General features: G+C 43.5%; 1 protein-coding gene across 50 annotated transcripts in view; it reads left to right on the top strand.

Annotated features, from left to right (window-relative positions):
• Nucleotides 1–21,564, top strand: part of SVIL (supervillin) — a 224,100-nt gene that overhangs the window by 177,401 nt on the left and 25,135 nt on the right. For 23 of the 50 annotated variants that reach the window (XM_070255536.1, XM_070255539.1, XM_070255497.1 and 20 more), the window contains 10 exons: nucleotides 1,507–1,551; nucleotides 3,330–3,377; nucleotides 3,924–4,001; nucleotides 10,486–10,633; nucleotides 14,156–14,245; nucleotides 14,334–14,420; nucleotides 15,738–15,915; nucleotides 18,000–18,172; nucleotides 19,926–20,081; nucleotides 21,312–21,448. In XM_070255536.1, the coding sequence (XP_070111637.1) occupies nucleotides 1,507–1,551; nucleotides 3,330–3,377; nucleotides 3,924–4,001; nucleotides 10,486–10,633; nucleotides 14,156–14,245; nucleotides 14,334–14,420; nucleotides 15,738–15,915; nucleotides 18,000–18,172; nucleotides 19,926–20,081; nucleotides 21,312–21,448 (1,140 nt within the window). The remainder of the gene's footprint in view (nucleotides 1–1,506; nucleotides 1,552–3,329; nucleotides 3,378–3,923; nucleotides 4,002–10,485; nucleotides 10,634–14,155; nucleotides 14,246–14,333; nucleotides 14,421–15,737; nucleotides 15,916–17,999; nucleotides 18,173–19,925; nucleotides 20,082–21,311; nucleotides 21,449–21,564) is intronic. The other 27 variants (XM_070255541.1, XM_070255525.1, XM_070255540.1 and 24 more) reach the window with 6 other exon arrangements.

The following is a 21,564-nucleotide window of genomic DNA, read 5'->3' as shown; positions in this document are numbered from 1 at the left end:
TACAGGTTTAGCGGCCAGCCAGTGGTGTAGCAGTGAAGTTTGTGCACTCCACTTCAGTGGCCCGTGGTTTGCTGGTTTGGATCCTGGGTGTGGACCTACACACTGCTTATCAAGCCATGCTGTGTCAGGCGTCCCACATATAAAGTAGAGGAAGATGGGCATGTATGTTAGTTCAGAGCCAATCTTCCTCAGCAAAAAGAGGAGGATTGGCGGCAGATGTTAGCTCAGGGCTAATCTTCCTCAAAAGAAAAATAAATAAACTATGTACAAGTTTAACTAAAATTAAGGAATACATTGTTATCAATACTGGCAAGCATTTCAAATGCAAAAGTGTTGATGACATGTTAAATTACTAATGTAATGATGACCAGCTTTTGACCAGTGAGTGCACACTTTCAGGGCTGATGGTGACTTTCCTGCTGTTCGGCCCTGTGATTGCACATGTCCTTGCTGGCTGGAAGCAACATGGACACCTGTGACCCATCCACTGGTCAACCTCTAGGATCAAAAGTCTTCAAACAAAAGAGAAAAAAAAATACCTCCATCTTTTGATCACTCTTTCTAGTTCTAAGACAACTTGAGCATCTGTAGAAGAGAGAGACTATGAATGTAATCTTTATGCGTTAAGAAACTTACATAAAAAGGGATGCACAGAAGACTGTGAGGCGGGAGTTCTGACACTTTTATGTGGGGGTTCTGTGTCTTCATAGGTTAAATCAGAACAGCCATTTGAATTCTCTATTTTGAGACATACATGATGTTAAAGATAATGACTAAAGACATTTAATTCTCAGCCATTTGTAAAGTTCTTAAATATAATTGGATATTAAAAAGTGTATGTGTGGAATTTGGATTTCAAGAATGAGATCTTGAAGTTAAAGTGAAGTGGGTCCCTCATTATCCCCATTACCCACAAACTTTATGTGAAAGGGTCTTGAAATCATTGGTTCAAAAATAACTTTAACTCTTACCTCTTGTTGGTCATTTTGGAAGATGCAAAGAAGACTTAGGAGCTGACAGGTGAGAATTAAAATCAAGCTACAAAGCACAAAGCTAGATAGATGCCTCATGAATAGTGGAGGGATCCCTAAGAAGACTGAGGGATTCTTTGAAGCTGTGGAAACCAGAAAGCTGTGCATAGAGGATGAGATCTGAATGCCTTAACACGCGGCTAAGATTTTTGGAAGGGAAGAAATGCGAGAAGCTGTCTGCAGGTGCCCCTGGTGGGGGAAGGAAGCAGGGACTCAGCATGGCCGGGCTTGAGTGTGGAATGATGTCCCTCGGCCTAATGGAAGCTGCAGATTCTGCAGCAATAGTGAACTCACTCTTCCTGCTCCTCCTCAGTGACCTAGTTCCCTTTGGCCCGAGACAATCAGCTCTTTGAAGTTAAAATAAGCCTGTCTATTTTAGGCGTTAGTAGCAGACATTGGGAAATGTCAAGTTCTCTTGAGGTCAAGTGGGTTTCACATGGCCTCTGATAAGCCCTTGGCTTCATTTCTTCCCAAGGGCCCGCTGTATATTTCAGTCACACCTTCCCTGTGCTCGGAGGAGGTAGGTGAGGTGCCTTACACCTGGTCTGTCTTAAGACACTCCCCACATAGCTGAGGAGGAGTGCTGGAGAAATGCCACTGCTTGCTGGGGGTCCGAATGCCGCCCTGGAGAAGGAAAGACATTCGTGACACATGGTGCATGCACGTGGGATCTTGCTGCATGCACTGGATGCAGACTTGCTGATCGAGAGCTGCTCAGGGAAACATGCTCCGGAACCTTCCATCTTTTCCACCGAGGTGGAAAGGAGGTGGTTTTGCAGTCAGGTCATCACTTCCTGCACAATTTCTGAATTCAGCAAACCATGTTCATGGTTATCAGACATTTTACAGCTTGTCCTCCTCAAGCTTTTGTGTGTGGTGAGCACGGTCCTGTGAGTTGCAGCCGTGGGAAAGCAGAGGAGGCAGGAAATAGAGACAGACTTGATATAAATCACTTCCATTGCCCCTGTGAAAATCCATGCTGTCCAATAAAAATATAATGTGAGCCACATAAGTAATTTTAGATTGTCTAGTAGCCACATTAAAAAATATATAAAGGAAGCCTTGAAAATCTGTAACTGTTTTGTTTCTGTCAAAGGATTTGTCCCAAAACAAAACAGATTTGTGGTGTTTTAACCAACATCTCATTTTGGGTCCTACATGGTAAGAAAATATTCTCTTGGCCCATGAATAGATTTGGGAAACTAAGAGTTTTCCTTTCCCTACTAAAGATCAGTCATGTCTCAGGGAATATGCAACTGCACAGCAGTTCCTTGCCTTTTAAATTTATCCCCCAAAATTAAGATTGATGATTTGGACCGTAAGAGCACTAATCAGTTACCTAGCTGACTCTCTCTTTTCCTGTGGTAAATCATTTGGGTTCTTTCTCCTCGCCCTCTCTCTCCCTTGACGACTTCTTTTCTTCTCTCTCCTTGCTTCTGTTCTTGGTTTAATCTAGGGCAGTGCTTACCTGACAAACATTTTGCTTGTGTAGCGTATAAAATTAGTTCTAAAGATGGGAAAGCCATTTGGTTTGTAGATTTGGCGTGGTTCACACCGTGTGGAGTGCGTGCACTTGAGCATGACCTGTGGACAGTTTCCTCCAGAGTAACTCATTCCATCTAAAGACTGAGAGAAATGAAATGACGCAAGGTTTTAAAGAAGTGATTTGGCAAGGGGTCTTTCTGTTACAACTAGGTTGCAATTATTTATTTTCGCCAAATTATTATTTAAATTCCAACCCCATTTTGGCGTATTCAACAATAAGGCATGTACAGGCATTCCCATACCCTTTGAAGATAATCATCCAGAATATCAGACTTTTCCAGGAAGTCAAAATCCTTTATAGGGTTTGCCTTTACAGCTCCCTTTCTACTTCTGAGTCGTAGGTTAGGATTTGATACCTGCTGTGCTCAGCAGTATCAGGTCAGTGAATCAAGCTAAGATCTATGATGTCCCCAGAATGAGTCCTTGAAAATTCAAGGAAGATGAATCAGCCACATTCATGTTCAAACTGCCTGCTGTCGTTGAAATTCCAAATCACAATTCAGGAGAAGGAAGTCAATTTTAGGAGCAAGGATAGGAGAGAGAGAAAGGCTGATGGGATGAGCTCCAGACTGAAGCTTATCATCCCGTTGACCAGGGATGAGTTCTCCTGGTGTGTGTGCCACACCGCATCGTGTGGGCATGTGCATGCTTTCACTGAACCGGGCACAGACTACCTGAAAATGATTGTGACACCCTAACTCGACCCTGCTCTTTCGACACTCTGCAATGATTCCTATTTGTTTTAACCTGTAGGAAGAAGGAGGATTTACAGATGATAGTGCCATTTCTAATCTGCTTTGGGTAAGCCTGACGCTAACATAGGTGTCCTCTACATTGTAGCCAGTGACACCTGGCCACGTGTAATTCTCATCCTCGATGGTTCCCTTGGCTGTCCTCTCTGCTCGGTGTTTATCCCAAGGCGAAATGCCACCTTTATCCAGAGAGGAGAATTATCCTGTTTCCTTACATTTTTTTTAAAATCATGTAATGAAAAAACTTTAAAGGCTTTAAAGAAGATGTTTTATGTTAAATATTCAAACTGTCAATGAAAGACATGGTTCCCCTTTCTGTAACTGGATATTTTATATAAATTGCAGTAATCATGCCATTAACTCATTTAATTACTGCACAAAGCTGACTCAGGTATATTTACTGTGCTTGTGTGGATTTATTTAGCATTCTAAAAGAATAATCAAATAGGAAAGACTCTCTTGAAAAGAGAACTGAAATTGCAATGAGTAAATTAACATTCCGTCAGAGAATTCATTGTTTTGGTCTCTCTCCTTCCCCACCCTGCTCCGGTCAATCTTCTCTCCTCACCTCTAATCCTCTTGCTTTGCTCTATAGGAACCTGTGTATGCTTCTACTTATTCTCCTGCTATACCTGCTGCCCATAAATACCTGTCTTTTGTATCTGTTAATCAGGTGAGGAACAGCCTCTGTGTGTTAAGCCTCATTGCAATTTCTGAGCAGCAGGAAGAATTTGTTTCATTTGGGAAGAAACTCCTCTGCTGCATTTGTGTGTGTGTGTGTGTAAGCCATTCTCCATGTAGTTAGAGTCAGTCCCACACATCGCCTCCTTGGCTCCAGACTTTTAGGTAGAGCCAATGGTATTAATTCGCCTCATAGCCATGAAACTGGTTTAAGAGGAAAATTTCCCTTTTAACCTCCAAGCTCAACATCCTAAGTTGAGTCAGGAGCCCAAGAAATACCCCCAAGTGGTCCTTGCTCCAGCGCAGTGGCGACGTCCCCTTGCTCAGCTCGATGAAGGGGGCAGATAGGGTGGAGGCAGTTTGGGGTGTGGGGGGCAGCACAGAAGAGCTGGGCTGACGTGAGCTGGTTGCAGTGGCTCTGTTTAAATGAAAAACCACAGACCTCCTGGCCCTTACCCTCCATCCACACTGCCCCCGTCTGAATGCCACCCCAGAGGGGGCTGAGTGACCCTCTTGGTGCAGAATATGCGATAATTTTTAAAGTTGAAAATGTCAGTGATTGTTTGTATTCCCCTTGGAACATCCCTGGTGTCAAAATAGCTATGAAACGTGCCTGCATCCACTTTGCCATGAATCCCAGTGCCCAGTCACTTCCCTCTTAGGGCCTCGGTCTCCTCCTCCGGACTGGGACTTTATCACCCCTAAGGTGGCCTCTAACTAAAAACTGTTCCCTTAGGACTGGTAGTGACAAAACAGGTATTTGAGGGAGAGGCGCGGGATTTTGAATATGAAATCAACAGAGTGCTGCCAGCGAGAGAGACATCTGGTGGGCCCTCCTGTCTTCATCTCGCATCTTCACTAATGGCAACTCCCATTCCTTCTCCCTAAGGCGGCCTCTTCCCTCACTCTCTCTGACTCCTTTCCTCTGAAGTTAGGCGTGCTGGTCCGTGAGAGCCCAGCCCACATGGCCAGTCAGTGTCCACCCTGAGAATGAGGCTGGGAGCTGGAGCAAGCCTGCTCTCCCATCGCTAAGGGGAGAAATGAGTTGTTGTTTCTTCTAAATAAGTCAATATTAAACTTTAAAAGAAAAGATATATTATCGAACTCTTTAAATATAAGTTTTATATACATTACATGTATGTATATTTTTTATGGCTTTTATTTTTTAGAGCAGTTTTAGGTTCACAGCAAAATTGAGCAGAAATTCAGAGATTTCCCACGTACCTCCTGCCCAGCCACACACACTGCCTTCCGTTCTATCAACATCCCACACCAGACTGGTACATTTGTTAAAACTGATGAACCTACACTGATCCCTCATTATCCCCCAACATCTGTAGTTCACATTTGGGTTCACTCTCGGTGTTGTACACACTCTGGATTTTGACAAATGTATAACGGCATGTATCCATCATTATGGTAGCATACAGAATAGTTTCACTGCCCAGGAAGTCCTCTGTGCTTCACCTGTTCATCCCTACCTCCCCGGCAAACCCTGGCAACCACTGATCTTTTGACTGTCTCCATAGTTCTGCCTTTGCCAGATTGTCATATAGTTGGATTCATTCAGTAAGCAGCCTTTTCAGATTGGCGTCTTTCACTTAGTAATATGCATTTAAGGCTCCACCATGTCTTTTCATGACTTGATAGCTCATTTCTATTCAGTGCTGAATAATATTGCTTTATCTGGATGTACCACAGTTTATTTATCCATTTGCTTACTCAGGACATCTTGGTTGCTTCCACGTTCTGGCAATAACGAAGAAAGCTGCTATAAATATCCATATGTAAGTTTTGGTATAGCTATAACTTTTCAACTCCTCTGAGTAAATACCAAGGAGCAGGATTGCTGGATCATGTAGTAAGAGTATGTTTAGTTTTGTAAGAAGCTGCCAAACTGTATTGCAAAGTGGCTGCACCATTTTGCATTCCCAACAGCAATGAACGAGAGTTCTTACTGCTCCACATCCTCGCCAGCAGTCGCTGTTTTGGATTTTTGCCATTCTAATAGGTGTGTAGCGATCTCATTGTCTTGCAAAGCAACAACAATCTCGTTGTTGTTTTAATTTGCATTTCCCTGCTGACAGAGGATGTTGAGCATCTTTTCATTTGCTTACTTGCCATGTGTATACCTTCTTTGGTGAGAAATATGTTCAGATCTTTTGCCCATTTTTTAATTGGTCATTTGTTTTCTTATCGTTGAGTTTTAAGACTTCTTTTTATACTTTGGATAACAGTTCTTTATCAGATGTGTCTTTTGCAAATATTTTCTCCCAGTCTGTGGCTTTTCTCCTCATTCTCTTGACAGTGTCTTTCAGCAAGCAAAAGTTTTTAATGTCAATGAAGTCCAGTTTATCAATCATTTCTTTCACAGATCATGCCTTTAGTGTTGTATCTAAGAAGTCACCACTGAACCCAAGGTCATCTAGATTTTCTTCTACAAATTGTATAGTTTTGTATTTCCATTTAGATCTATGATACATTTTGAGTCAGTTTTTGTAAAGGGTGTTAAGTCTGTGGCTAGGTTCTTTTTCTTTCTTTCTTTTTTTCTCTTTCTTTTCTTTTTTCTTTTTCTTTTTTTTTTTTTCTTTGCATGCAGATATCATTATTCCAGCACCATTTGTTGAAAAGACTATCTTTTCTCCACTGTATTGCCTTCGCTCCTTTCAAAGATTAGCTGAGTATATTTGAGTAGGTCTATTTCTGGCTCTCTATGCTGTTCTGTTGATCTGTTTGTCTTTTTTTTTTTTTTTTTTGTCAGTACCACACTGTCTTGATTCCTGTAGCTTTACAGTAAGTCTGGAAGTCGGGTAGTGTCAGTCCTCTGACTTCGTTCTCCTTCAATATTGTGTTGGCTCCTCTGGGTCTTTTGCCTGTCCATATAAACTTTAGAATCAGTTCATCAATATCCACAAAATGACTTGCTGGTATTTTGATTGGAATTGCACCAAATCTATAGATCAAGTTGGAAAGAAATGACATCTTAACAATATTGCATCTTCCAATCCATGAACATGGAATATCTCTCCATATATTTTTAAGTTTAAATAAAAGTAGCATTTACCAGAGGCCATCTGTGTTTTATCCATTCAAAATTAAAATGGCTTTAAAAATCCTATATTTTTACTTCTTGAGCATTTTCCTAGATAAACATCTTATATACCAGTTATGTGGCACTGGCACACCAGTGTTCTTGGAGAATCCTTTCCTCCAGCAGTCCTAAAATCAATATGCAATAATGCAGAGGCTCAGAGAAGAAAATAGAGCAAACGGCACACCAGCTCTGTCTAAATGGACTGTTTTTCTCTCTGTCAGGCTTTAATATACATTTTCTTCTTCCTCGCATGCCTCAGGGCTGTACCAAAATAAGATTTTCCTTTATTATTCTTCTACTTTCATCTTAGTTGCTGGTAAATGGTCACAAGACCAGATTATGGTTACTTTGAGTTCTACGCCTCGTTGAGATCTTGTTTCATGGTTTGTTCAGGCCACTTGAGGCAGCGTGCACTGACAGTGGCCTGAAATCACTTAAGGGTGGGGCAAAGCTAAATTTCTTTAACAGTCCCCAGAATTCTAAATGGTGACAGCATTTTTGAAAATTGAGAAGTACTGATTTGTCATTTGCTTTATTTCTATTACTTATTATTTCTTCCTATAATTTAGTTTAACTAGATGTGAGTTAGATAAAAATTTAAAAGCCAGATCACGATCTTTTCTATCCATCAAGCGCTCCAGTTGGGGAAGAATTTTACCCTTAAGTCTGCGTGAATCCTAGTAAGACATGTCAGTTCTGCTTTCTCTTGTATCACCTCCTGTGTCAGAAGTTTTTGGTGAGATTTGCACAATGATTTCTCAGTAGGTGTAGAGAGGCAAAGCCATCAGTAACAATGTGGTAACCTGAAAACATTCTTGCAGACTGATCCTCGTCACACTTTCCAGCTGCGTCCTACCAAGGCTCTGTCCACCTGAGACCCGTCTCTCTTCCCAACTCTTCATGCCTTCTACACACACACACACACACACTCCCCCCCCCCCCCCGCCCGCCTCTCTCTCTCTTATTCCCTCCCCTCTCCCTCCATCTCTCCCCCTTCATGGGATTGCTATTGGAAGCGTGATGGATGGATGGGGCAGGGCTTCCATTCATATTCTGCCCCAACTCTCACTGTTCTGGCCAAACTTAAACATCATCAGCTAAACCTGGATAAACCTGGAAAATGACACAATACTTATCATAATATGGATTATGTCCTCCTCTAAATGAGGAAAGAAAAACTTAGAAGACCAAAACAGGACAATAATGAAGTTTTAAGCTAAAAAAAAAAGTCAATGGAAAAGATCTCACTGGTCCATCTTGTTTTCATATTTTGAGTTCTAAAATTTAATAGCAACTTGTGATAGGTTTTATTAATTTCTTCAGTGAATAAATAAGCTGTCTATTCCTTCCCCCATTATAGAGCCGTCTAAAGTCAGATAGGGGAATTAGAGGGCCCTAAACCAACCTACTAAGGAGCGAAGTTAAAGTGAAACTTCTAGAGAAGCAAAAACCTTTATGTTTAATATTATCATTTAGAGAGGAGTCAAAAAAATACTCCTCCTTAGAGATCTGGCAAACTACTGGCAGCATTAAATCCTAAAACAGCTGTATGATGCCAGGGCTCATATCCATCAGGTTCTTGCGGGAGGTCCAGGGGAATCCGGTGCTTTGGGAGACGGAATGGTTGATTCGGGGATGCCATTTTTCTGAATCATTAGCCACATCCCACTGGCACACCCAGGGCTTTGGAGATGTGTCACTGAGTTCACCATAGAACTAGTGATGTCTGGATCTTTGGAGAAGCAAACTTTCTTGGCACTTTATACGCTTTTTCAAAATATTTTAAGCCAAGTGCTTAAAGCCATATTGATTTGATTAAAATTCACTCTTGAAACTTCATTTTCAAAGAAAACATACTCTCTTTTTTGAGTTTCCATGAGGTCTTCCTGGCAAGTCAGCCTAACAGTTTGTTTCATAAGGGCATGTGGTTCAGAGAGTTCCTTGGAATTAGGGTCGTCTCACCAATCATGAGTGTGAAGGCTAACGGAAAGAATTTTTAAATTTTTTGATAATTTTTTTATTTTGATAAAATTTAAAACACATGGAAAAGTTGCCATAATCGACAGGACACGCTCATGTGCCCTTGACCAGGTCCACCAATTGTGGGCCTCTGCTGCCTCCCCCACTCCTCTCTCCTTTCTTCCCTCCACCCCCAGCCCCCACTGCTGCCTGATGACCATCGCCATCTTTAGAGCCCGTTTTGTAGGAAGGACCTGGAGGTGGACATCCGAGGGAGGCTCTTTCTGCCCTGGAAAGGATGCTTTTCCTCTCTTCCTTCTTCAATACTAGCTCCCACAGCACCTGCCCCTCTCCCCACTTCTCCTCCTGTCCCATGCCCCTCCCCGCCCCCCACCCCCCACAGAGGGATTTTGTAGTGAAAGGAGGGATGGCCTGAAGGAGGAGAGAAAGCAAGCTGTCCTGCTAACATTTAAGGGCCTCCCGCATCACCCCATTCCTCCCCCATCACCCCATTCCTCCCCCCAGCTCCTTCCCCTCACTGCCCTGAGTGCCCAGAGCCCTGTGCTCTGCCTCCTCCCGCTCCTCGTCCTCCCACCTCAGCCGCATCACTCTGTCCCAGTCCTGTCCTCAGCTCCTTCTCCTTCCCTGCTCTCCCTCCAGTCCCCCCAGCTGCTTCTCTTTAGGCCAAATGAGTGTCACCAATGGCTTAGAAATCGAAGCAGCAGGTGTCTCCAGAACCCCAATTAGAAACTTTTGAAAGCTCTTTGTAGGTAGAAATGTTATTACACATGTAGGTTATGCTTATAGCACACTTCGTCCTCAATGTCACACATACTATGACTTAAAGTTACGTCTGCGGGCTGATCTGGTTGCCTACCTGCCCAGGTAACACTTGCTGGAGGAAAAAGCATGCGGAGTTCCAGCAAACCTCCTTCTAACACCCTTCTTCCTCGTCAGCCTTCCCTACTTTGTAATTGACCATGTTATTATGAACTCGGTGGGTAAGATTTTCCAGATTGACCATGTTCCTTATGAGCATGGATGGATAAAATTTCCTCATCAGCTGAGTTTAGATGAGTGACGCGGGACAACTTGAAAACCACGTCAAGTTCATAGCGTGAAGACAGGCTCGCTGTTTTCGTCATGTTTGCAAAGTATCATTTGGGCGTTCTAGCGTTCCAAACAAATAAGTGAAGAAAACCAAAGTTTTAACCTAAAGTTTCAGTATTGTGGGTGCTGATCTCTAACCCAAGCTGGGAACGGGGAAGCCAGACGCACTGGGGACAGGACAGTGATGGGGACGGTGTTGACAATGTAGTCCTCCTCTCCGCTCGCCCGCTTGTCAGCTCGCGAAATGCTACAGGCTCGTATTCACGTCTCCACCATTTCCCTCCCCTCTTTCCTTGGTGCGCTTTATCAACAGCGGGTCACAGAAAGTCCGGAGAGCCAGATGTCTATCGAAGAGAGGAAGCACCTCATTACCGTGAGAGAAGACGCCTGGAAGACAAAAGGCAAAGGAGCAGCCAACGACTCCACCCAGTTTACGGTGGCCGGCAGAATGGTGAAGAAAGGTCCGCGTGTGTGTGCTGCGCGCCTGCGTACTTGTGGCGGGCGCGCACACGCTCCGCGCGGAGGGGAGGGTGCTGTGTGCTACCTCAATTTACAAAGTCAAGCTCTGGTCTTTAGTTTTCAACCTTACTGAAGTTGTGTAAACGATTTTGGGGAATGTTTCGTGAGATATTCCTCCTGAAAACTTTTCTTCATAAGTAGCGTCATCTTCAGTGTCAGAAGCATAATTCAGTTAGTCCCATTTCAAAACTTAGCCATTTGGAAATTAAGCGCAGGTTTCAAAAGCAATTGCAAATGTGCTAACAAATCTTAGTCCTTTCCGTTAGTTGTGTTTAAGTTATTTCCATTTTCTTGTCATCTGGCAATTAGTTAACCCAAAGAAGTCTTTCTTGATGAAGGAATTTCTCTCTTCTCCCTTTTAGGGTAATTCCTGGGTCCCTTTCCATCAAACCAGAGATCTCTGGCTTACAAAGCCGGATATCCAGATCAGTGTTAAGAGACGTCTCAAATATGTATCCAAGGAAGTGGGATTTCCCTGCAGAGGGTCGTTTTTCTGCAGCTGAGCTCTTGGAACTGATGCGAAGCCTGTATGCAAAGATTTATGAAATTGACTGACATATCACCTGGTTCTTAAAGTCACCAGAAAGGCTTGAGGCTCCATAACCTATAAGAAATGGTTAAAATTTGGGATCCCTTTGTCACCTATATGCACATACCTTCATTATCTAAGCTACTATTTAAAAACAAATTTCCTAACTTATTGATGTGTTCACATTCACTTAGAATTAACTTATATTGTCATCAGCTTTGTAGATTTGTGTTTCCCTTTTCTCAAAAATTTTCATGATCTTCACTCACAAATAGCACCTAACTCATTGTAGGCTCATGCTAAATATTTTCAGAAGGAAGGGAGGATGGGAGGGAAACCCCTGAACTGTGATTAACTCAGAGCTTGGTAGAAGAACCTCTCTACCCAGTCTATTCTTAGCTCATCTTGGAATTGCCAAAGGATAACAGAAGATAATTTACTCTCCCAGAATGAGGTAACCTTTGAGTATTTTCTCCATCAGTTCCAGAACTGCGTAATCCTGTTAACTACTTTAGCATGAGCCCTATCCCTGTGTTAACAAAAGCAGACCCTGCAGTCCACATTGGGCCAGAAGAACTCAAGCTGAGAACTTGAACCAGAACACCAATCTTCCAAATTCTAGCCCCATTTTTATCCTGACAACTTTTTACTTTGGTTTCTTTTCTTCCTCTTCCATCTTAAACATGACATTTTATTTGTAAGCCGGTCCTTACTACCACATACTCCTGCCCTTGTCCACAGTGACACCAGAGGAAGAGACTTGCTGTCAGACAGGTTTGGAGAGCTAGGCCAGAGAAGTTCCTGTCCTAGGGGATGTTTGCTGTCACATTTTCCTGAGTAAATCAAGGCTCTTTATTTAGCAGGTGCTCTGAGGCTTGCTCAGGAAATAATTTTCTTGTATTTTTAATCTATTGAAAAAACTGTACCCTAGTTTTCTAATATTCATTACCACCTACTAGGTTGTGTGTTTCACTGGAGTCTTCAGCTCTTTTTGATTTGCAGTAATATGGCATCCAGTTTACACTCGCTGCAGAATGGAATAGCTCTGTCTACTACAGGCACAGAGATTCCCGTCTCCTCAGTTTATCATGGCCACGAGTTCCCGCGTATCAGCGAGTGGCTGAGACGTGTGTACCTGGTTTTCATCCTCTCACCCTAATAGCCTCGTCAGGATTTTCTCCCTTTTTGATATTCCTGGATTCTGTGTCACAGTTAGTACTCCTCAAGGTTTCTGTGGTTATTCTGGGATTCTCCCCGAAGAAAAATATGCAAAGTATGCCTTTGAGTAAGAGGGATGTAAAAATGTTCCCAAAGAGAGCAGGTGACTGGTTATTGCATGTAGAATTCATTGAAAAGAGGGATGGGGAGTGCTTTGGTTTGTTTTAACGTTGTGTAATTTAAATCTGTATGTCCTTCCCCAGTACGGGAAAATCCTCATCTCTAGCTGGGAAAGATGTCCCACCTCCGGGAGCTCTTGTACGTGCTGCTGCCTGAGCCGGCCCTAGGGGGCGCCCTGAGAGCACGGAGGGGCAGGTTTCCTTGTTCCTTCCGTCAGGCCTCCTTAGCTTAAGAGTTAACGACCTCTGTGCTGATGAGCTCAGATTCCAATGTCTCTTATGCAACCTTTTAGTAGGTAGCAATTTAGTAGGTAGTGATGTCCCAGCCTGTGATACCAGATTTTACTTATCTTTATTATCTTTCAAGAAAGTTTACTTTCTCACTGACATAAACCCTTTACAGGTCTGGTAATCGAAATAAATTTTTTAAAATTTATTAACATCATCAAGCAAACATATGTACCTTTCGAGAATACATATGTACATATGTAGAATATCACCTAAAACTTAAGTTTTAAACTACATTTCAGTATTTTTCCTTAAAATTTTTATGCCATGATACATCCCCCTCCAGCTCACGGGAGGAAGGAGCAGAGCAATTCATTTATTGACTTTTCTTTGTTAGCAATAGTGACTTACATAGTCTCTGGATGTTGTTCTTGAGGGTTGCTTAAAGCCTCAATGCCCTCTGACAATTTCACTTTTATTACAAATGAATAGGAAGAACATTAACATCTCATTTTGTTCTTTGTAAATGTACTAATTATTTCCCTTTCCAATCCCTTCTACCTAGGTTAGAAAAACGTACTCCTCTTTGTCTCTATTAAGATTTCTTGTTCCAATCAGATACCTTCAATCTGTGCTGGAATTCCTTTCTTTCCCTCTCATATGTTCCTTACAACTTGCCCTTTGAAAGATTCCCACCTGCTTCTTGATAAATATATGTGAAAGCATAACACCAGTGCCAGCCACACCCAAGATGCATAGGACCCTCCAACGATCGCAATTCAATTTAAATGTATACTCTTCTGGGTCTTTCTTCTAAAAGGTTAGCGCTTCCTTGGGTTATTGCCCAAGAGAACCACAATCTGAGTGCTGCCCCCAGAGGCCATACTGTCCCTGCTCACCTCAGCATGAAGGAAAACTCCAGTGCTGGGGGCCACTTGGCAGCAACTGTGACGCAGCCCATTCTCCACTTCCTCTGTGGGAGATGGTGCAAATATGCTTTCTCTTTCCCTACCTCCACCACCGCAAAGGGCCTTGAGAACGCACCGCTCCGTTTGTTCAAGTGTACTCTGATTGCTTACGTACTCTCTTATTCCATTCACATGTCACGGACATGTTTTCCTCATTCGTTTTGGAATGTCAGCTTCTCCACTACTACAGTCCTTAGAAACAACAAAATCTTATCTACATTTGCAGTCGTCCGACGTGGGCTTGGTAGCTGCCAAATGCACACGTGTGTGTGCACATGCATGCATGTATGTAAATTCTGTAAGTTGTAAAATCTGCTTTGGGACTCAGGGAGATCCATCAGGTCTTGGGAATTTCCAGAAATGATCCCAAGATGCTAAATAGCTCCTCTGCTTGTTCTGCAGGTTTGGCATCCCCCACTGCTATAACTCCAGTGGCGTCCCCTATTTGCAGTAAAACAAGGGGCACAACGCCAGTTTCCAAACCCCTGGAAGGTAAGTCACCAAGGCACCCGATATGCCAGTTGGTTAATGATCAGAAGAGTCCTTAGTGGCACTGTCTCACTGGTCTCTACTTGCCTAGATATCGAAGCCAGGCCAGACATGCAGTTGGAGTCGGACCTGAAGTTGGACCGGCTGGAAACCTTTCTGAGAAGGCTGAATAACAAAGGTACAGACCAGAAGCCAGAGGGCAGCTTTGGATGATATGCTTATAGCACACTGTGATTCGTATTTCATTGAGTAGCTAAGGAAACCTAAAAAGAACCTCCTCTCTCAAAATCTCTAAATCCTGAGCGTTATTGCTTTTTCTCCTCAGCTAATTTGTCTTCTTTTAATTTGACTTCACTGATTCATACGGTAAGCATTATCCTTGTTGTTCTCTTTTTGAAAAATGAAGTTACTGGTCAAGACTGATTAGATTACTAAGCTCTTATTCACTTGGTAATGTACTAAATTGGGGAGCCCCAATAACATTTGTTCCCAAATCTAAACCCAGGATCATGAACTTGGTAATTTTGCTTTTAACCCTGAAAGCAGATTATTATACAAAATCAACATGATCTTGGCCCTGATGAACTTTCAATTGCGTATGTCAATTTCCAGTAAGGTAGCAGCTGATATTATATCTTATAATTACAAATGATTTCTAAAAGAAAATTCTGGAAAATAAATGTGGAAATAAATACTTCAATACAAAAGTCAATGAAGTATATAAAAGAATAAAATGTAGAAATAACCTCATCTCTTAATAAAAATTCCACTTGAAACTTATCAAATATTAAGCATTGGGAGTCCCCACTATTGACAGTGACCCCTAACTGGTTGAAAATAATACGAACAATGCCTTTAAACCAGAAATATAAAAATGTAATATAGTAACTAAACTGGCAAGGCAAGGAATGTTGCCTAAACAATTCAAAGTTTATTACATATATGTAATCGTAATCTAGCACAGAAGTCAACAAATGAATCTAGCTCGCCACTGGTTTTTGCAAATAAAGTTTTATTGGAACACAGTCATGTGCATTTGTTAACGTATTGTCAGTAGTCGCTTCTGCACTACAGCAGCAGACCTGAGTAGTCGCAACACAGGCCATATAGCCTCCCATACAAGGCCTAAAATACTTACTACGTGGCCCTTTGCAGAAAAAGTTTTGCCAACCTCTGCTCTAGAATGAGGCTGAGGCTACTTCTGCCTCCAGTAGCAAAAGGAACAAGTTCAGAAATGCTCAGCGGGCTTGGGTGCAGCCAGGCCAGCTTCCGGCCCTCCTACCACTTCCAGGTACAAGCCTTGTTCGGACAGGAAGTCCTTTCATCAGAGGTCAAGTGAGGCCCAGGAAGCAGCCACAGGACCCTGGACATCACCGTTATGTTTTCTCCACTCTTGGAACTTAGAGGAGAAATAATTTTTAAGATATTTTGATGGGTAGTTGGAGTAATATTTTTACACAAATCTTATGTTGTCTATTTGCTTGTTTGTTGATAGTCGGTGGGATGCAGGAAACTGTACTCACTGTCACTGGCAAGTCTGTGAAAGAGGTGATGAAGCTGGACGATGACGAAACCTTTGCCAAATTTTACCGCAGTGTGGACTATACCGTACCGAGAAGCCCGGTGGAGCTGGACGAGGACTTCGATGTTATTTTCGATCCTTATGCCCCCAAGTGAGTTACTTGAGTTTGCATCTTTCATACCCCGAGAACGGATTCCTTCACGGGCCTCCACACAGTACTCGCACGAGGACCTTCTCTCGCTGTGTGAAGTCCCGATGTGACAGAACTTCGCTACAGCCAAATTGTTATTCTCTAGGGCCAGATGTGTAGACAAAACGCGAGCACTCCAGAACAGATGTGCATTCAGGCAGAAAGTCTGCATACACAGCGTGTGCCCCAGATGTTTGCCCTGTTCCTAAAAATAATATCGCTGGATTTTTCACGTAACTCAAATATTGTTTTGCAGATTTTTAGATTAACGTCATTTAGCAGAGATTTCTATGTCTGTCTTTCATTTGACATTGAATTCTTAGCCATAACTTTGAAAAATATTTGGGTCACATGGGCTCAAATTAACACAACTAACTAGAAAGTCAATCAAGGATGTTACTTAACTTAGAATAATTTAGAAAATCAGTAGCTCTGAAGGTTTTCTCAGTGATGCCCAAGGGTCTCTCTTCACACAAGAACATGCCTAAACTAAACTAAAGAAAAGTGATTATGGTATTAGAATTCCTTCAGTTGCAAGTGCCAGAAACAAATCCAGGTCAAACTGACGTCAGCAAAAGAAAGGTGTAGGTGATTTCTGTGTAGCTGTAGGGTCACTCATTGAAAAGTGCAGGTGTAACTCAGGGTCCAGAGGCTCATTGGAATGAGGTCTCTCTCAGCTGTTTTCCTTTGGGCTGGCTCGCCCTCAGTCAGGCTGTAACCATGTGGTGGAAGATAGCCACACCCGCCAGGGCAGCTTCTCTTCCCAGTAATTCCAGAGGAACGTCCAGGCTTGATTTTCTTGAGTCTGAGTCTTTCCCTAATACAGTCATTGTGGCCAACGGGATGGAAGATGCTGATTGGCCACAGCTGGTCTCTGGATCCCCTCCAGAGCCAGACTGGGGGGCGGGGAGTGGAGTGAGGTAGTTCCCCCAAAGGAGAGTCGGGTGCTCTTATCACAGGCAGGGGAGAGCATGCTGGGGCAGGCCAAACCCACAGCTATCAACCACATTTATCTATTTCCTACGAATTTGTCAGAGTGACATTCTCTTCCAAAAGTGTGTAGTCATCATAGACTTTTTTCTTAAGCCACTCCTGATACAGTTTTTCCGTATTTCAATTTGTTCAATGTTTTTCAATTTGCTACCTTAAAAAAATGAACAATTTGCCTTTAATATTTTGGGTATTTGCATTCATGGTTATTTAACCATGTCTCAATCAAACCCAAATGTCATTGTTTAAATTGTTATATATAAATATTATGTATGTATGTTTACATACACACACACACACACAGGATAACATTATGTATAAAGAAGACTTCCAGGCACAGCGTGGAGACCTATGCAGCTGGAGGCTCAGAGCAGCGGTGAGAATATGTTAGGAAATCGTGTGCCTGGTTCCGCCCACCTCCCAGGTCTAGGCTTCTGCCCCAGAGAGTTATGTGTGTGGCGGCCCTAGTTGGTTTTGTTTGCCGATTTTAGTGCAATATACTTTTCAAAATAGTGGTTATTTTTCAGAGGACGGTAATGGGTTGAGAGGAGGCTAGGTATGGGGGGATTGGTGAGGGAACCGAAAAACTGTCGTGTAAAGAGAAAGTTTAGTCTGGAGGAAGGACAATTAATTGAGACTCAGGCCTGGCTGTAAATTCTTGAAGGGCTTGCCAGTGACAGAAGAATCAGACACGTGTAGGACTCCAAAGGGACAATCAGGACGCAGGCATGGGTGTGATGAGGATAGCGGAGCGCTGCCTTCCCGTCAGAGCTCCCTGGTAGTGGAAGGAGCTGCCCAGATAGGCACTAGCGCTCAGGCAGAGACCACAGGGGTGTGAGTGGGGGGTTCCGGGATTGGCTGGGATCTCGAATTTCCCTTCCAAGATTTTATGACTCCATGCCAGGGGAGTGGGGGGTAGGAGGAGGAGTTGAAGGATTTATAATGAAATCAAGAAATAAAATTGTGGAGCCCCTTGCTTCAGGTCAGAGACCCACAAATAAACCTGGAGTGGCTGATACGGCAGACCAAGGCCACAGCTCTGCTTTGCTCCTCAGGCTGACGTCTTCTGTGGCCGAGCACAAGCGTGCAGTTAGGCCCAAGCGCCGGGTTCAGGCTTCCAAAAACCCCCTGAAAATGCTGGCAGCCAGAGAAGACCTCCTGCAGGAATACACTGAGCAGAGATTGAACGTGGCCTTCATGGAGTCGAAGCGGATGAAAGTAGAAAAGAGTGAGTGTTTGGAACTCCCACCTACTTCTGTGCTGGGATCTGGTGTTCAGGCGATTTTAATCGTCTCCTTTTTCTGCCTTGCAAAGGCCAGTAATGGTGCTCAAAAGACACTCATTAGACAAAAATGAGTAAGTTTGCACATGCACACCTGCAGAAAACCTGCCTGGAATTTGAAGGCTTTTCAAAGAAAATCTCACAGCCTGGAACATCTGTTCACTTCGTTAATTCAAATTATCCTGTTTTGCTGAGTTTTCTTGCAAGAGGCTGGAGGAAAAGGATGTTTCTGGGCTTTGTAATTCAATCCATTTTGGTCTCGATAGAGCCCAAACGTAGTAATTCTCCACTTAAATCTTATTCAAGAGCAAATCGTTTGATCTCTTATGGGAAAATGTCTCAAATCACTGCTTTGCCTGGTCCTAGACTTTTATATTATTAATTAATGCATAACCCAGTGCTTTTCAGATTGTTTTTGACAGGACCCTCAGTCTCCTTGCAGTTGGGATGTGGGTGGGGGGAATGCAGGGAGCTGGGATGAGGCAGTAAATGGAAAGAGAAGAGGCAGGCTCAGGCGCTCTGTCCTACTGCAGGCTCAGCCACTCTGCTTTTATCTGTGCAATTATATGGAGTTCCATAGTTCTGAAACAGTGGTTTTCTTGGTGGAGATAATGGCATGCATAATCTTGTGATTTTGATATTCTTGCTATAATTTTTATTTCCTATAGCATTCATAAACCTACTTCCTAAAGCTTTTCTTGGAAATATGGTATTTAGATGAAGTATTTGGGTCTTTCCATTATAACTGGCCAAGAGGTTGAGGCATCGGTCAATTTCACAGTGATGTTGTAGGGGTTAAACATTGTGATTCCAGATGTCAGGCTGAGTTTCTGGGGAGAAGGAGATTCTGGGTTAACCCAGTATCTTTTGATGGATACAAAGGAATGTGCCTGTTACCATGGAGAGCTTCTGTTTCCTGCGGGTTTACCAAGAAAGTGTATTTCAAAATTGCTATGCTGTATGCATCGTCAATAACATCAAGTCGTGTTACATTTCTTCAATGTTAGAAGCTTATCCCAGCAAAATAATTTTCTGAATTTCTCTCCAGCGTTACATTTTCTTAAACAATAAGTTGGAGAAATAAGGGTTTATTGGCACAAATTTTATGTCCTTTAGCTTTTCCTCCACTGTCCAGGGACTCAGGGATGCCTTTGTGATGACTGATGCATATACGTTTGTTGGTCCGCACTGAAAGCCCAGCATCTTCTTACAATCCTAAGTCTGAGAGCAAAGGATTTGAAAAAGTTTAGAACTGCACCATCCCTTCCAGAGTGCCTGCTTTCTACATATAGAGACTCTGAGGAATATCTAACAGTCTTCCTTGGGAATGCATTTTCAACATCTAATCGTTGTTAGGAATTATAATACCTTTCGGTGGAACTGCAATAAGTGAGTCCAGCTCCAGATTTTATACTAAAGTTGCTGGTCCGCGTTGTCACTCAGTTCTTGTCTCTGTGCATGATGAGGTGTGGTACGTGTCAACAAGCCATTTATACTTTGAATCCTGTGTTATTTCCTAACACAGTGGTTACGCATTGAACTGAACAGTTAATCAAACTGGAGCATGTCCTCCCCTGGCGATTAACTTTGTTAGAATAAGGCAGTGAGTCGATTATGAATAACCTCCGGTTGTAAACGTTGTCATTTCACTTGAACATCTTATGTCCCCTCATTGTATTTCCTTATTCAACCCGCCCAGTGTCCTCCAACTCCAACTTCTCAGAAGTCACCCTGGCAGGTTTAGCCAGTAAAGAAAACTTCAGCAGCGTCAGCCTGCGGAGCGTCAACCTGACGGAACAGAATTCCAACAACAGCGCGGTGCCCTACAAGAAGCTTATGTTGCTCCAGGTTAAAGGTATTTGAGAGCAGCAGGCAGGACTTACACGGTGACCAGAGGGTTGGTAACATCAGGAGGCCTGACCGCCCCTTACTTGCCTGTAAAGGAACGAGAACGCTTGCTTTAAGAGAACCTTCTGTGTGTCAGGAGTGGTGTTACCTCCTCTCACAGAAGCTTCACAGAATCGCCTAAGACAGGAAATATGATGCCCCCGAGGCACAGAGAGGTTAGTGGTGTGCCTGAGGTCACAGCAGCTCTTGAGTGGCAGAGCTGCATTTGAACCCACGTCTCCCATTCCAGAAGCTCAGCTTCTTGCCCCGTGACCCCGCCACAATGCTGCCATGCAGTTACCAGACACCCCCTAAGTCGTCATGGTGGTTCTCGCCATTCCGTCCTACTCACGGAGGTGAGCAAGCGTCAGTGCAGGCCAGAGTGAGAGGTGCACGTTCTTAGAGAAGGAATCCGGGGACAGCAGAGGCAAATGAAGGGGACCTGAGTCCCTTCCAACACCCTTCCTGTCAACAGCAAGGGAGACTTAGCCAACCACCAGAGCTGGAGGACGGTGACTTTGCTGCCACCCAATGGCAGCTGCCATAGGTTAATCATGAGGAGACGGACGCCGAAATGCGCTCCACGTCTCAGGGGTTTCCAGTGTGTTTCAGCATAACCACTGTCCTTTTTAGTGCATTTAAATGACTGTGATGGGTGCAAATAACCAAGCTCTAGTGCCATGTTCTAACCCAGAGACGACACTGCCAGTGTGATCGTGGGAAGATCTAAACCAACAATCGTTTAGGAGAAGGTGTTGCAAGCAGCACAAGCCACTGCTTCCTTTGAAGCTGATTCCCCTCCAGACTCTCCTAGGGTTCAGAGTGAAAACTCCCGAGGAAGCAGATGCTGTCTGAAAGCACGCCCTCCCCTGTGGCCTGGCCGGCAGAGGTTTTTAAATGTAGGAGATGGGCATCTTAATTAATCCATACACATGCTGTAAAAGGATGCTGATAGTTGTCCCAAGAAACATGGCGACATTTGGGAAAGCACTAACAAGGGAAAAGAATCTCTAATGCTGTCATTATCCATCCCCCTCCGCCACTCCGGGTCATGGGCACTAGTATGAGTAGATGAGACTCACTAAAACTGGAAGAGTCTGTAGCGGGGATGCTTTCAGATGGGGGTGCTTCCTGGTCCTTCGGTGACTAGGAGAGTCCTCCTTTCCGGGAAGATGGTGACTCTTGGCCTCGTGTTCAGGAAGAAGACATGTGCAGACGAGGCTGGTGGAACCTCGAGCCTCATCACTCACCAGCGGGGACTGCTTCCTCCTGGTCTCTCCCCACTACTGCTTCCTGTGGGTGGGAGAGTTTGCCAACGTCATAGAAAAGGCGAAGGTTGGTATCTGAAAAATAAAAGTAGTTCTGTTAAGCATTTCCTTTATATACCAATAGAATGTTCTGCCAGTTTCCAGATCATGAGAAAGCTCAAACACCCAATGTTTCATTCAAGC

This window comes from Equus caballus, chromosome 29, assembly GCF_041296265.1.
Source record: "Equus caballus isolate H_3958 breed thoroughbred chromosome 29, TB-T2T, whole genome shotgun sequence".
Taxonomy (NCBI): Eukaryota; Metazoa; Chordata; class Mammalia; order Perissodactyla; family Equidae; genus Equus; species Equus caballus.
Note: the sequence above shows the minus strand (reverse complement) of the source record. Positions and strands in the feature narration are given on the sequence as shown.